The sequence below is a fragment of the Mus caroli genome, unplaced genomic scaffold (assembly GCF_978045245.1).
Source record: "Mus caroli unplaced genomic scaffold, Mus_caroli_1 scaffold_15, whole genome shotgun sequence".
In the NCBI taxonomy this organism is placed as follows: domain Eukaryota; kingdom Metazoa; phylum Chordata; class Mammalia; order Rodentia; family Muridae; genus Mus; species Mus caroli.
The window spans coordinates 84,202,297-84,219,888 of NW_028227270.1; the positions used below are offsets into that span (position 1 = coordinate 84,202,297).

The window sequence follows — 17,592 nt, forward strand, 5'->3', positions numbered from 1 at the left end:
AATAATCAGAACAACAAATGCTCTAAATAAAGATAGAATACTAAAAGCAGTAAGAGAAAAAGGCCAAGTAACATATAAAGGCAAGCCTATCAGAATTACACCAGATTTTTCACCAGAGACTATGAAAGCCAGAAGATCCTGGACGGATGTTATACAGACACTAAAAGAACACAAATTCCAGCCCAGGCTACTATACCCAGCCAAACTCTCAATTAACATAGATGGAGAAACCAAAGTATTCCACGACAAAACCAAATTCACACATTATCTCTCCACGAATCCAGCCCTTCAAAGGATAATAACAGAAAAAAACCAATACAAGGACAGGAACCACACCCTAGAAACTACAAGCAGGTAATCCCTCAACAAACCTAAAAGAAGACAGCCACAAGAACAGAATGCCAACTTTAACAACAAAAATAACAGGAAACAACAATTACTTTTCCTTAATATCTCTTAATATCAATGGACTCAACTCCCCGATAAAAAGACATAGACTAACAAACTTGCTACACAAACAAGACCCAACATTTTGCTGCTTACAGGAAACTCATCTCAGAGAAAAGGATAGACACTACCTCAGAATGAAAGGCTGGAAAACAATTTTCCAAGCAAATGGCATGAAGAAACAAGCTGGAGTAGCCATTCTAATATCTGATAAGATTGACTTCCAACCCAAAGTCATTAAAAAAGACAGAGAGGGACACTTCATACTCATCAAAGATAAAATCCTCCAAGAGGAACTATCAATCCTGAATATCTATGCTCCAAATACAAAGGCAGCCACATTCATTAAAGAAACTTTAGTAAATCTCAAAGCACACATTGCACCTCATACAATAATAGTGGGAGACTTCAACACACCACTTTCACCAATGAACAGATCATGGAAACAGAAACTAAACAGGGACACAGAGAAACTAAGAGAAATTATGAATCAAATGGATCTGGCAGATATCTACAGAACATTCTATCCTAAAACAAAAGGATATACCTTCTTCTCAGCACCTCATGGCACCTTCTCCAAAATTGACCACATAATTGGACACAAAACAGGCCTCAACAGATACAAAAATATTGAAATTGTCCCATGCATCCTATCAGATCACCATGGACTAAGGCTGATCTTCAATAACAAAATAAATAATAGAAAGCCAACCTTCACGTGGAAACTGAACAACACTCTTCTCAATGATACCTTGGTCAAGGAAGGAATAAAGAAAGAAATTAAGGACTTTTTAGAGTTCAATGAAAATGAAGCCACAACATACCCAAACTTATGGGACGCAATGAAAGCATTTCTAAGAGGAAAACTCATAGCTCTGAGTGCCTCCAAAAGGAAACTAGAGAGAGCACACATTAGCAGCTTGACAACATACCTAAAAGCACTAGAACAAAAGGAAACAAATTCACCCAAGAGGAGTAGACGGCAGGAAATAATCAAACTCAGGGGCGAAAACAACCAAGTGGAAACAAGAAAAACTATTCAAAGAATCAACCAATCAAGGAGCTGGTTCTTTGAGAAAATCAACAAGATAGATAAACCCTTAGCCAGACTCACTAGAGGGCACAGGGAAAGCATCCTAATTAACAAAATCAGAAATGAAAAAGGAGACATAACAACAGATCCTTAAGACATCCAAAACACCATCAGATCCTTCTACCAAAGGCTATACTCAACAAAACTGGAGAACCTGGATGAAATGGACAAGTTCATAGACAGATACCAGGTACCAAAGTTGAATCAAGATCAGGTTAATGATCTAAACAGCCCTATATCCCCCAAAGAAATAGAAGCAGTCATTAATAGTCTCCCAACTAAAAAAAGCCCAGGACCAGATGGGTTTAATGCAGAGTTCTATCAGACCTTCAAAGAAGATCTAATCCCAGTTCTTCACAAACTATTCCACAAAATAGAAACAGAAGGTACTCTACCCAACTCATTCTATGAAGCCACAATTACTCTGATACCTAAACCACAAAAAGACCCAACAAAGATAGAAAACTTCAGACCAATATCCCTTATGAATATTGATGCAAAAATCCTCAATAAAGTTCTTGCTAACCGAATCCAAGAACACATCAAAACAATCATCCATCCTGACCAAGTAGGTTTCATCCCAGGGATGCAGGGATGGTTCAATATTCGGAAATCCATCAACGTAATCCAGTATATAAACAAACTCAAAGACAAAAACCACATGGTCATCTCGTTAGATGCGGAAAAAGCATTTGACAAGATCCAACACCCATTCATGATAAAAGTCTTGGAAAGATCAGGAATTCAAGGCCCATACCTAAACATGATAAAAGCAATCTACAGCAAACCAGTAGCCAACATCAAAGTAAATGGTGAGAAGCTTGAAGCAATCCCTCTAAAATCAGGGACTAGACAAGGCTGTCCACTTTCTCCATACCTATTCAACATTGTACTTGAAGTCCTAGCCAGAGCAATTCGACAACAAAAGGAGATCAAAGGGATACAAATTGGAAAAGAGGAAGTCAAAATATCACTTTTTGCAGATGATATGATAGTATATATAAGTGACCCTAAAAATTCCACCAGAGAACTCCTAAGCCTGATAAACAGCTTCGGTGAAGTAGCTGGATATAAAATTAACTCAAACAAATCAATGGCCTTTCTCTACACAAAGAATAAACAGGCTGAGAAAGAAATTAGGGAAACAACACCCTTCTCAATAGTCACAAATAATATAAAATATCTTGGCGTGACTCTAACTAAGGAAGTGAAAGATCTGTATAATAAAAACTTCAAGTCTCTGAAGAAAGAAATTCTAGAAGATCTCAGAAGATGGAAAGATCTCCCATGCTCATGGATTGGCAGGATCAACATTGTAAAAATGGCTATCTTGCCAAAAGCAATCTACAGATTCAATGCAATCCCCATCAAAATTCCAAATCAATTCTTCAACGAATTAGAAAGTGCAATCTGCAAATTCATCTGGAATAACAAAAAACCTAGGATAGCAAAAACTCTTCTCAAGGATAAAAGAACCTCTGGTGGAATCACCATGCCGGACCTAAAGCTCTACTACAGAGCAATTGTGATAAAAACTGCATGGTACTGGTATAGTGACAGACAAATAGACCAATGGAATAGAATTGAAGACCCAGAAATGAACCCACACACCTATGGTCACTTGATCTTCGACAAGGGAGCTAAAAACATCCAGTGGAAGAAAGACAGCATTTTCAACAAATGGTGCTGGCACAACTGGTTGTTAACATGTAGAAGAATGCGAATCGATCCATTCCTATCTCCTTGTACTAAGGTCAAGTCTAAGTGGATCAAGGAACTTCACATAAAACCAGAGACACTGAAACTTATAGAGGAGAAAGTGGGGAAAAGCCTTGAAGATATGGGCACAGGGGAAAAATTCCTGAATAGAACAGTAATGGCTTGTGCTGTAAGATCGAGAATTGACAAGTGGGACCTCATGAAACTACAAAGCTTCTGCAAGGCTAAAGACACCATCAATAAGACAAAAAAACCACCAACAGATTGGGAAAGGATCTTCACCTATCCTAAATCAGATAAGGGACTAATATCCAATATATATAAAGAACTCAAGAAGGTGGACTCCAGAAAGTCAAATAACCCCATTAAAAAATGGGGCTCAGAACTGAACAAAGAATTCTCACCTGAGGAATACCGAATGGCAGAGAAGCACCTGAAAAAATGTTCAACATCCTTAATCATCAGGGAAATGCAAATCAAAACAACCCTGAGATTCCACCTCACACCAGTCAGAATGGCTAAGATCAAAAATTCAGGTGACAGCAGATGCTGGCGAGGATGTGGAGAAAGAGGAACACTCCTCCATTGTTGGTGGGATTGCAAGCTTGTACAACCACTCTGGAAATCAGTCTGGCGGTTCCTCAGAAAATTGGACATAGTACTACCGGAGGATCCAGCAATACCTCTCCTGGGCATATATCCAGAAGATGTCCCAACCGGTAAAAAGGACACATGCTCCACTATGTTCATAGCAGCCCTATTTATAATAGCCAGAAGCTGGAAAGAACCCAGATGTCCCTCAACAGAGGAATGGATACAGAAATTATGGTACATTTACACAATGGAGTACTACTCAGCTATTAAAAAGAATGAATTTATGAAATTCCTAGCCAAATGGATGGACCTGGAGGGCATCATCTTGAGTGAAGTAACACAATCACAAAAGAACTCACACAATATGTATTCATTGATAAGTGGATATTAGCCCAAAACTTAGGATACCCAAGATATAAGATACAATTTGCTAAAAGCATGAAACTCAAGAAGAATGAAGACCAAAGTGTGGACACTGTGCACCTTCTTAGAATTGGGAACAAAACACCCAGGGAAGGAGCTACAGAGACAAAGTTCGTAGCTGTGATGAAAGGATGGACCATTTAGAGACTGCTGTATCCAGGGATCCGTCCCATAATCAGCTTCTAAACGCTGACACCATTGCATACACTAGCAAGATCTTGCTGAAAGGACCCAAATATAGCTGTCTCTTGTGAGACGATGCCGGGGCCTAGCAAACACAGGAGTGGATGTTCACAGTCAGCTATTGGATGTATCACAGGGCTCCCAATGGAGAAGCTAGAGAAAGTACCCAAGGAGCTAAAGGGATCTGCAACCCTATTGTTGGAACAACATGATGTACTAACCGGAACCCTGGAGCTCTTGTCTCTAGCTGCATATGTATCGAAAGATGGCCTAGTCGGCCATCAATGGAAAGAGAGGCCCATTGGACTTGCAAACTTTATATGCCCCAATATAGGGGAACGCCAGGGCCAAAAGAATGGGAATGGGTGGGTAGGGAAGTGGGGGGCGCTATGGGGGACTTTTGGGATAGTATTGGAAATGTAATTGAGGAAATTATGTAATAAAAATATTAAAAAAAATAAAATAAAAAAAAAAAAAAAAAAAAAAAAAAAAAAAAAACAAAGAATAAACAGGCTGAGAAAGAAATTAGGGAAACAACACCCTTCTCAATAGTCACAAATAATATAAAATATCTTGGCGTGACTCTAACTAAGGAAGTGAAAGATCTGTATAATAAAAACTTCAAGTCTCTGAAGAAAGTAATTATAGAAGATCTCAGAAGATGGAAAGATCTCCCATGCTCATGGATTGGCAGGATCAACATTGTAAAAATGGCTATCTTGCCAAAAGCAATCTACAGATTCAATGCAATCTCCATCAAAATTCCAAATCAATTCTTCAACGAATTAGAAAGTGCAATCTGCAAATTCATCTGGAATAACAAAAAACCTAGGATAGCAAAAACTCTTCTCAAGGATAAAAGAACCTCTGGTGGAATCACCATGCCGGACCTAAAGCTCTACTACAGAGCAATTGTGATAAAAACTGCATGGTACTGGTATAACGACAGACAGGTAGACCAATGGAATAGAACTGAAGACTCAGAAATGAACCCACACACCTATGGTCACTTGATCTTTGACAAAGGAGCTAAAAACATCCAGTGGAAAAAGACAGCATTTTCAACAAATGGTGCTGGCACAACTGGTTGTTAACATGTAGAAGAATGCGAATCGATCCATTCCTATCTCCTTGTACTAAGGTCAAGTCTAAGTGGATCAAGGAACTTCACATAAAACCAGAGACACTGAAACTTATAGAGGAGAAAGTGGGGAAAAGCCTTGAAGATATGGGCACAGGGGAAAAATTCCTGAATAGAACAGTAATGGCTTGTGCTGTAAGATCGAGAATTGACAAGTGGGACCTCATGAAACTACAAAGCTTCTGCAAGGCTAAAGACACCATCAATAAGACAAAAAAACCACCAACAGATTGGGAAAGGATCTTCACCTATCCTAAATCAGATAAGGGTCTAATATCCAATATATATAAAGAACTCAAGAAGGTGGATTCCAGAAAGTCAAATAACCCCATTAAAAAATGGGGCTCAGAACTGAACAAAGAATTCTCACCTGAGGAATACCGAATGGCAGAGAAGCACCTGAAAAAATGTTCAACATCCTTAATCATCAGGGAAATGCAAATCAAAACAACCCTGAGTTTCCACCTCACACCAGTCAGAATGGCTAAGATAAAAAATTCAGGTGACAGCAGATGCTGGCGAGGATGTGGAGAAAGAGGAACACTCCTCCATTGTTGGTGGGATTGCAAGCTTGTACAACCACTCTGGAAATCAGTCTGGCGGTTCCTCAAAAAATTGGACATAGTACTACTGGAGGATCCAGCAATACCTCTCCTGGGCATATATCCAGAAGATGTCCCAACCGGTAAAAAGGACACATGCTCCACTATGTTCATAGCAACCCTATTTATAATAGCCAGAAGCTGGAAAGAACCCAGATGTCCCTCAACAGAGGAATGGATACAGAAATTATGGTACATTTACACAATGGAGTACTACTCAGCTATTAAAAAGAATGAATTTATGAAATTCCTAGCCAAATGGATGGACCTGGAAGGCATCATCTTGAGTGAAGTAACACAATCACAAAAGAACTCACACAATATGTATTCACTGATAAGTGGATATTAGCCCAAAACTTAGGATACCCAAGATATAAGATACAATTTGCTAAATGCATGAAACTCAAGAAGAATGAAGACCAAAGTGTTGACACTGTGCACCTTCTTAGGATTGGGAACAAAACACCCAGGGAAGGAGTTACAGAGACAAATTTCGTAGCTGTGATGAAAGGATGGACCATTTAGAGACTGCCGTATCCAGGGATCCATCCCATAATCAGCTTCTAAACGCTGACACCATTGCATACACTAGCAAGATTTTGCTGAAAGGACCCAAATATAGCTGTCTCTTGTGAGACGATGCCGGGGCCTAGCAAACACAGGAGTGGATGTTCACAGTCAGCTATTGGATGTATCACAGGGCTCCCAATGGAGAAGCTAGAGAAAGTACCCAAGGAGCTAAAGGGATCTGCAACCCTATTGTTGGAACAACATGATGTACTAACCAGAACCCCGGAGCTCTTGTCTCTAGCTGCATATGTATCGAAAGATGACCTAGTCGGCCATCAATGGAAAGAGAGGCCCATTGGACTTGCAAACTTTATATGCCCCAATATAGGGGAATGCCAGGGCCAAAAGAATGGGAATGGGTGGGTAGGGAAGTGGGGGGCGCTATGGGGGACTTTTGGGATAGCATTGGAAATGTAATTGAGGAAAATATGTAATAAAAATATTAAAAATAAAAAAAAATAAAAAAATAAATTTCAAAAAAAAAAAAAAAGAATCTCTCTGATTGAGAACGACATGATGACCATGGGTAATCTTTGGCTTTGTTGCCTTCTCTCAATACCAGCATCAACTTCAGACCAAGTGCCCATGCTCTGCTCTGCTCCCCTCAGAGCCAGCTGTGCTCACCCTGAAGACTTTTACATGCATTACCTGCATCTTGCTTCCATGTCTACAATCTTGTGTCCTCTAGTCACTCCCTCCTGCAGGAATCTGTCTGAAATCTAGTCTCACTTTGTCACTAGCAGCACGGGCAGGGGCACAGCTCCAGTCCCTACCCTCTGTCTTCCTGACAATTGAGCAATAGTTCTCAACCTTCCTAATGCTGTGACCCTTTAATACAGTTCCTCATGTTGTGTGACACCCCAATCATAAAATTATTTTTCTTACTTCTTCATAACTGTAATTTTGCTACTGTTATGAATTCTAATGTAAATATTTGTGTTTTCCAGTGGTCTTAGGTGACCCCTGTGAAAGAGTCATTTGACCTACAAGAGGGTCACGACCCACAGATTGAGAACCACATAAAGAGGGCTAAAGAATAAAGAAGATATTTTTTTTTAATTCAGCTGAAACTAGGGTCCATACAGAGTTTTAACAGAGAGAAGAATTCCAGGATGAGTGAGTAAGGATCAGAAAGGGACATCTCTAACGCAGATCCTAAGCACAGGAATTAACAGAGAGAAGGATGCTTTCTTGGCACAATATCTGAAATAACCAGCTGGAAAGGAGAAGGATATGTGGCCTAGTGGTTTCAGAGGTTTCCGCCCATCATAATGGAGAGGGTATTGTTGGAGGGCACAAACACATGTGTGCACATGCAAGAGGAGGAGGCCCAGAGGACAACTGTGTATGTACCCACACACATACAGGTAGGCTGGTGCTGCATCTTAGAAACAAAGTACTCTGCTATAACATCTACCTTTATTATTATGCCCTAAGCCATTTCCTCTGGGGACTTTTCTTAGATGTCCATGACATCATTAGCCACCGTCTCTTCTGGGTTATCCCCCTGTCTTCCTCAGGGCTCATTAACCCAGCAGGGTCTTGGAACCCTGCTGGTTCAGGAGACATTTCACAAGATTATATCTTACATCAAAAGAAGCCTCAGTCACTTAGAAGACCTTGAAAAGAAAGTAAAATATAGTCATGGAATCACCGTCTACCTCATATGAAGGCAGGGTCTCTCATTTAGCCTGGAGCTCACTCAGTAGCCTAGGTTGGTTGGTCAGTGAGCTCTGGGGGTCCACATATCTTTATCTCTACAGTACAGAGATGTCAATTATGCACCACTAAGCATGATTTAAGTATGTTTTTTAGTGAGTTCTGGGGACTGAACTCATGACATCACATACACTGAGCCATATTTCATCTGGTGCTGGGCAGAAAACTGGAGCCTTGTCCATGCTAAGCATGTGTCCTGACACCAAGATGCACCCCCAAACTTTGAACAGTGTGATTCCTTCCTCTTGGCTGTTACCACTCATGACTTTTGTACCTTATTAATTATTTCTTTTCTGGTAGTAGTGTCTTGTCTTTACAATTGCTAAACTGGGATCTAACTTCTACTTAAAGCCCTACAACATTCTGGTCCCTCAGAACTCCTGCATGGTCCTGAGATTGTTAGAACACAGTTTACTTCCCTTTACAAGCCTACAGTATTCAGCCTTCTAGTCTGGCACATGCATCATGCTGTCACAGTAAGACTTCTAGAGCCTGTTTGGAGATGATTAATTATTTAAAATATGAAAGATGTGTCTTGGGCAAAACAAACAAATTTGATGGGAAAATGAATTAGCTTCATGAAACTCACCTATCTAGCTAGACACTGGATGCATTCCTGAGTTCTTTAGAGACCACCCTTTTCAGAAATGGGATCTTAGGAAGGTGGAAGAAGAGCTCAGCCAAAAACGTGCTTGTGTATGAATGGAAACCAGGTCTGAAAGGGGAAAAGAGTAGGGACTATGAATCTGTGGTTCACGTGCAGGCTGTTTGCAATGGATTGCTGGCTTGAGGTAGACACCACATTCCAGAGTTTCCACAATCCCTTCAGTGTTCTTCAAGGATGAGATTCAGCCAAGTCCCAGTGACATTTATGGGGCCATACTTAGTGCGAAGCATTGAGGTATTTCACGGATTTTCTACAGATGCTAAGAACACGTCATAGTTCAGTTTAATAGGAGAAATGGATATTTAAGTAGACATGAAAGAAAATAGGATTTTTCTTGGACCTTTCTCATAGTTAAAAAAGGACTCATATGGCTACGCATTTACCGTCACCAAATGCAGCATAATAGAACAATCTTAGAGGTGGCATGTCAGAGTAGAGGCAAGCATGTGTGTGCCTTGACTTACTGACTTCATTCCCAGCATTAGAGAGCCCAATGATTGACAGGTGTTTTCTGGTCTTAGTGAAAATTTGTAGAAAAACGCATGTGTGACATAAAAGTATAATGGGGATTTTATTTGAGGTTAGAAGGAAGGGGAAACAGAAGGATATGGGAGACAGATCGAGATTGGACGACAGATAGGATATGGTGGTGGGTATGGCTCAAGTACACAATGTAATATGAAATGTAGTGAACTCCATTCTTTCCTTCCTTGTGAGCAATGACTACATAGACTAACAAAACAATAACGTACAATGGAAGTCAACACTTAAACATAAGCTCATTTGTAGATGTCTTGAAAGATGGCACCAATTTGAAGTGGGTGGGAAAGAATGCATTTGGTAATTATAACACCCCCTTCTGTTCAGTAGTCTAGCTATAAAAGAAATACAAAATGTTGTTAAATACAAAATGAAGATGATTTGCAGGATCCTCTGTTTCTTGCTTCTCTTTTCTTGCTCTCATTTTCCATTTCCGTAAAGTTGTGCAGTTTCGGGGAGAAGACTGTCTACATGGGCACTCTACACTGCTAGGAAACATATGCATGCGAGTCACCCGTGTAGAGCTGTGTTTCATACTGAGGCCTGGCCACTGCCAGCCATGCGTGGTGATGGATGGGTGTTGTGAGCGTGCCCTGATGGTGGTCTCTAGAACGGGCTTCCTCCTGAGGATGAGAAGGGCTATTTAGTGCGATGAAATACTACTCTGCCACAACTTCCTCCCTCACAATTCAATCATGGAAAATCCTTCCCCAGCGCTGCCACTGAAATCATTACACTCAGAATTAAACATGGTGTAATGGAGCCGCTGACAAGACCCTGAGGTCCTATTGACATGCCAGGTCTCACATTAATAATCAGCTTTTCTGTGTAGTGGAAAGGAAAAGACCTGCAACTTGGGGTCTGGTTTTTTTTTTGTTTGTTTGTTTGTTTGTTTTTGCTTTTTGGTTTTTTTACCTCCCTTTGGAAGTCATGTAATCACTCCTTGCTCCTGATTCTCTTTCAAATGTTGATTTGCAGCCTTGTGACTTCCCAGGTCACCAGGGCTGCTCAGCCTTCTCCCTTCCTTTAAAACCCAAACCAAGTCTGCATCACCCAAGCCTCCCGTGCCTTGCTCTCTGCCAGCTCTGCCTTTTCATCCCTGGCTCACACATCTGTTATCCACCACCACACATTGGCATTTTGTCCTTTTCCTCATATTTCTTCTGGTGTTGCGGCTTGGTCCTTCCTTTTATGTCTTCTCAGAGTTCCCAGTTCTTCTCCCTGTTCCATGAAGGCCATGAGATGCAGAGCAATGAGAACAACCTTCACAGTGAATGACAGTGGCCCGTTCTTTATTTCCCCCTCTCCCTAGTTAAGTGTCATCCATGCCTGACTATGGATGGGTCCACTGATTCACAGACCTGGTGCAGGCATTCATACCTGTTGTGATTTAGTGATTGTAAAAGCTGTGTCTTGGCCTTCCCCAAAATGACATTTTGAAACTTTCTCCTATTTTCTATCTCTCAAACCCTTTCTGTCTTTTCTTGCACAGTTTTCTCTGAAACTTGGAAGAAGTGATATTACTTGTCTGAAGTTAAGCATTTGTCTATCACTTATTCTCAGCTCCTACCTTGTTCATTCATGAATCTCTGCATTAACCACTGTGTTCACCGAAAAGAGAGATTCCCAGATTAAGGCTGAGAGCAATACATATCTATGAGTGAAAGCATAAATATTTAAAAGAGAAGCTTGGCATTATGGCAATTTAGATCTACAAGAATACTCAGTTCTATAGCCCATAACTTTCCTCACATGAGTTTTCAACCAGGTTTATAAGCATATAGTCTCTCCCATAGAGTGTGTCTTGAATTCCATCAGAAAGAAGTTGGTTACCCTCAAAACCCCCTTAAAATACTGTACATTTCAAATCTAGACTGGAATTTGGTGGCATCAGCTTCTGGAAGCGCTTTAGTAACCGAATTACAGGTCACACCTACCTGAAGAGATTGTCTTTAATGTCTATACTAAGTCCAGAGACAGTGATGGTATCTCTGGAGAGCAGCAAGACCTGTGGAGAGGAGGGCAACTTCACCCCACAGTCCTAGCATGCACTGGGAAGAGGGTTGCACAGGAATATAAAGGCTGGAGGGGAACAAGGGAAGACAGAAGAAAAGTGACTTAGGATAAACACACGCTTGAGAGTAGACTGATACAGGAGCTCCCTGGAGGCAGAGTCAGTGTATTCCCAAGAGCATCCCCTGTTTCAACAAAATCTGCAATGCTCAGATTGTATTCTTGGCAAGGAACCATGTATGAGTCTTTGTTGGATTATGATCAGTGTGTGTGCTACCTGTACTGAACTGACACAGAATCCCAAGTATAACATCTCCTACATAAATCATTGTTTTTAGTAAAATTAAGCAACCTTATAGAATTACACAGCAGTAACCTAGGTAACTGCTTCTTTTTGAGTGCTTGGATATATTCCTGTCTCAGGACTCTGTTTAGACCCTGGTTACTAGACAGGCCGAGGTTAGCTATGTTTGTGGAATTTCCTATATGTAGCCTATTCAACAATTGAAGTGAATAAACTTGGATCTTGAAGATTTCTGCATGCTTATAATCCAAATAATCTGCAAACTTACTAGTGTTGTATCTTTTTACAAGTCAAGAAAAGAGAGATTAGTTCTACCTTAAAACAGCTATGAAGCTGATCTTTCCTGAAAATTATACAGTTAATTAAATTATAGGCCATGGGGTTAAAGAATTATGTAAGGTTAACTTTCTATTTATAGCTTAGAAAATCAGAGGAAATTTAATTTTGAGGTTAAAGACTATGTAATAAGAATTTGACCCAAAATGGAAGTAATAAGAGAAAATAGCATATGTGTTGAGATAACTTATACATAAACTATGATGAGCCTAGAAATATTACAAAATGACCTCCTGTTGAATCTTTAGTTAAAATGACAGTTTAAGATTTTAAGATATTTGTTATACATGATTAATTATGCACAAAGGATTTTACATAGACCTGTGTCTGGTTATATAAGCCCAGGATCCTACTTACTCTTGAGATCTTAAAGCAGGACAATTTGCAAGCTCAGGGCTATTCTGGGCTATAGATCAAATTCAAGAGCATTCTAAGAGACTTAGTGAGATCCTTCAAAAATAACAACAACAACAACAACAAAAACCAACCGACCAAATAAACAACCAGGAAATAAGTAAAACCCAGTGGGGTGTCACTCAGCATAAAGCATTTTAATGCATGAATTCATTTTGTCTTCCTGTGAACTCATGAGTATTATCCTCACTTATAGATGGAGATAAAGAAAAGAGAAAAGGACTTTGTAAGCAAGGGGGTTGCCAGGATGAAAAGTGGCAGAGCCAAGATTCAAACTCAGCTCCCTTCTCAGGAAAACTTCAACTCTGACCCGTAGCCTGTGGCACTAGTGGGCTGGCAGAGAGCACTGTCTTAGGGTGGATGCACAAAAGGCTGCGTATGAATAGCCTGGAGCTGCAACCCATTACAGGTGGTAGCAAAACAAACAACAATGAATTTAGAACAAACGAAGAATATTTATTCTTCTATCCACTAAAAACAACACTGTATAGTAATATTACTCCCATTTTGAAGTTTTTATTAAAAAACTGTTATAATTTTTTTACAGTAAATTTTCAGGGCCTGATAGCACAAGGTTCTGTATATGCTGTGTTTTACATTGAAGTTGATATTTCTTCGTCTTGTTTGCATTCATTGTCTAACCAATGGTGTGATTTAAATATAATTTATCTCCTCCCAAACACATGCTAAAATGTAATCTCCATTGTGAGATGCTACAAGAGTTGAAACCTACTGAGTGTGGGAGCCTTTGGGAGCAGTCAGGATTAGATAGGGTCACCCAGGACTACCCTTAAGATTAAACACTAGTGACTTCATAACAAAAGAAAAACAGCATCCTGTGAAGGCCCAACCTGTGTCAGGATTCTGCAACAAGAGATTGGTGTCCCCACCCTAAAAAAAAAACCTTTTCTTTGTAAGTAGATTACTCAGTACGAACTATTATATGATCAGCCACCAAAACCAGGCTGAACTATGAACCAATAAAAAAAAATCTTCCCAAGAGGTGTTATCTTTGTAAATTTTTTTCATAGTTGTGGTAAATCCGAGCTCTGAAGAACTGGGGAAAATCAGCTACTATCACATCCCTTGGCAGTGGAGGTGAAATTCATAGCCACTCAAATGCTACAAGTCTAATGGCATCTTCCTCCTTCTGCCACAGGATTTGTCTTGGTACAAGAGGGGTGAGAAACCTTTTCATCCCTGTTCCTTCCTTTGCCTCGTAGGTCGCTACCCTCAGGAGAACAAGGGCACCTACATCCCTGTGCCTGTAGTGAAAGAGCTGCAAAGCGGAAAGTGGGGAGCCAAGGTTATCATGAATGACGACCGGTCGGTGCGGCTTTCCATTCAGTCTTCTCCGGAATGCATTGTGGGGAAATTCCGCATGTATGTTGCAGTCTGGACTCCCTATGGCATCCTGCGTACTCGAAGAGACCCAGAAACAGACACATACATTCTCTTCAATCCTTGGTGTGAAGGTAAGGAGCAAGGATTCTATTTTCTCATCTTAAAAAGTTCCCACAATTCCAAATTGTCGGAACTCGCCTATGAAGGAGTAAAAGGGGTTTTCCAAAGAACCCATCTCTCTCTGATACAATTAGTTACTTTTGTGTTATGAGGGCCAAATACATGACAAGAAGCAGCTTGAGGAAGGAAGGATTTCGTCTGGCTCATGGCCTGAAAGCAAAGTCCACCATAGTGGAGAAGGCATAGTGGCCAAGCACATTGCTTGTGCAGTCAGGAAGTGACAACAGATGCATGCCAGTGCTCATTTGGAGTTCTTTCGACACGTTATTCAGTTTTGCATGTTCCTCATGGGATAGTGACACCACATTTAGGGTGTGACTTTATGGCCTCAGTAAAATTATTCCGGAAATGTTTCCTAATGATTCTAAAGTCAGTCAGTCATGTTGGATTGATAATCACCCTGACGTACACTGTTTTCTCAAGACTAAAAGTGAGAGAGATGCAAAATGTATCCTCAGTGTAAGTGAACTGAACGCTGCTACACATTTATCTCAGGAATTAATTAAAGATTTCTTAAAATTGCATAGTAAGTTCCTTATGGACCTGTGGTATCATCTCAGTTCATTATTTGTTCTGTAAGCAAAAAATTGACTTATTAAACTCGACATTCACAACTAATAGAACCCAAGACTCCACTTAAAAAAAAAAAGCCCTTCAGCTATGGAAATGGTAGACCTAGTATCATCCTAATTCAGGAACATAAAGGTCTACAGGGGCCCCATAGAGTTGTTTAGCTCATAGTATGCCTACATTTTACAAACCACTGGCCTGCAAATACAGATACATAACTGTAAATATACTTTAACTATATTTTAACATTCTATTACTTAATTTCTAATGTAATTTTGAATTATTCCCATATGCTGCTGGAGCTTAACCTAGTTATATCGAGATTACTCAGTTGGGTTCAATGAGCTCCCTGTAAGTCAATGTAAAACCTTAAACCACACAGGACTTTCCCCTATTTCTCATTTCTCCCCTTCCGGGCCTCCCTGTTGTTCTCATACACAGTGTGGACTGGGAGGGGCATCTATTGTTAGCTCCGTGGCAATGGAACTGTTTGATACCTGAGAGCTCAGGGCAGGAGACTACTCCTATCAGACTATGGGAGTTGGACTTATCACTCTCCAAACATCTTCCAAACATGAATCTGTGCTATTTTTATTTTGTATAACCCTTTGTTTTGCTTTGGAACTGGATTTTCTGATGTAGCTCTAGACAATAACAAAGCAGCTGTGTTTTCTACTTCTGTTAAACAGACACCAAGATCTCTGTCCTTTAGCTTAATTTTTCCAATAATCTTGGGGCATACAACTGAGCTGTTCCCCTAACCACCAGCTCTCATTGTCACCTACACAGTACTTTATCTACACATACAAGACCCATGTTCAAGGTTGATGAGAGCAAGAGATGCCATTTGGGCTATGCATAGCTCAAAGATGGAATCCTGTTTATAGGAGTTTTATCAATTATATGTTAGGTATTTTGCAACTGGGACATGGTGTGCTCTTTGCAGAGATGGGGAACAGAGGTGCCAACCAAGGGGCTGAATTGGAATTGATAGCAGATAGGACCAGCAACTGTGTGAATCTAAAGAGGACAATCAGAGTGCATTTGAGGGTTATATAGGCCTAGAGAAGACACATTGTCAAGGGAGAAAAGGAAGAATAGTACAGTATAGTATAGTATAGTATAGTATAGTATAGTATAGTATAGTATAAAGTATAGTACACTATAGACTAGTTTAGTAAAGTATAGCCAGCATTTTGGAGTCTAGAGGAGGAACTGATAAAGATAAATGACACTAAAGAAATATGTAAAAAGGCTAAGAAATTCATATTTTAAAAATCGACATTTATAAAATTAATCAGGGAGTTGTAACTACAAAAAGACAGTCATGAGCTTCATGTACCTACCCAGGATGTTTGAGGAGTGACACAATTTATCCAAGTTTAGTTTGTTCACAGTTTTATGGGTTATGTAGTCCATGTAATATGTGGTCATTCCTCTTGAGAGAAAAAAATAGTTTAATGGTTTTGCCTGACATAGTGATTTTCCAGAGGAGCCATCCAAGAGGTAGAGACCTTGTGATTTTTAACAGCCTCGCTGCTCTCTAGGTCTGCTCTTGTATGCGTGATAAAGAACTTCTGGATACACTGCATTCAGAATGTCGCTTAGTGACAGTGTGTCCTGTGCCCTAAATCCCAAAGATCTTCAAATGATTCCTGAAGACACTTGAGAAACACTGGCTCTAGAGGCAAATCAGCCTGGACAGACTTGGGGGATGAGGTGAAGGGTCTGAGGGAGGTAGCCTGGGGATCTCAGTGACTGGTGATCATGGCACTTGCATGATTGCAGATATAGATGCATTAACAGGAAATTCGCCAAGACCCTAGAAAGTGGTTCATACAAGGGATGAACCTTGGTACAAGTGGAAAAAAATAACTAAGAAGATAAAACTGTGGAACCAGAGTCAGGTGGAGTAAGGTGCTGGCAGTAAGGCATCCCCAGTGTGGCAGGGAGGGGACTAATGTGACAGTGAATCCTGGGTTGAAAAATTGCACCAGCACACACAACATCTGAGAGAAAATATTCAGCTGTTCTCCTGGGGCACTTCGGGCTGCTTCACATTCATAGGCAATTTATCCTCCTTAATCACGAAATCATTAATGGGGATCGATAGCACCGGCAGTCTGCTAGGGCCAGGGGTAGATGCGAGGAGAATTCCTGCATAGTGTTTTAAGTGAATGTTGCTAACAGAGCTTCAAGTCTGTTCTACCAGGGAGCTCTTCACTGGAGTGCTGGCCTCAGAACTGTTCGCATAAAGGCAGTAGGAGTGAGTTGGGCACTTATTGTGAATTTATCTTCTTCTGACCACTGAGGAACTATGAATTATTGAATGTATTTCACTATTTAAATGTCAGATGTTCCATTTTAGTACTGTGCCATTACTGTCAGTGAGTGAGCTCTGAAAGATTTAGATCTCTAGTGATTTTGTCTATCACCCTGGGTCAGTGTTTAGTGTTTATTTGGGTCACATCAGTATGTGTGTATTGACTACACATTCCAGAGGGTTCTACCCTCTTGACAACTTGTCTTCATCCCTGATTTTCCCTTATTTAGCTTAACCTCACATCCCCAGCATCCCACATGGTGCCTGGGTGCATACTTAATGCTTTATAAATGTTTACAGCATTTATTTATTAACTCCAAGTAAACAGATGTAGGTTCACCAGACTATATTACCGCCACAGATCAGACATAAATGTAATCTCAGACCTTACCATATTGTAAAGAGAAAAA

The 17,592-nt window shown here is 40.3% G+C and overlaps 1 protein-coding gene across 2 annotated transcripts in view; it reads left to right on the forward strand.

Annotated features, from left to right (window-relative positions):
* F13a1 (coagulation factor XIII A chain) overlaps window positions 1–17,592 on the forward strand; it is a 187,084-nt gene that overhangs the window by 48,160 nt on the left and 121,332 nt on the right. For both annotated transcript variants that reach the window (XM_029484978.2, XM_021180809.3), the window contains exon 4: window positions 13,989–14,240. In XM_029484978.2, coding sequence (XP_029340838.1) covers window positions 13,989–14,240 — 252 coding nt within the window. The remainder of the gene's footprint in view (window positions 1–13,988; window positions 14,241–17,592) is intronic.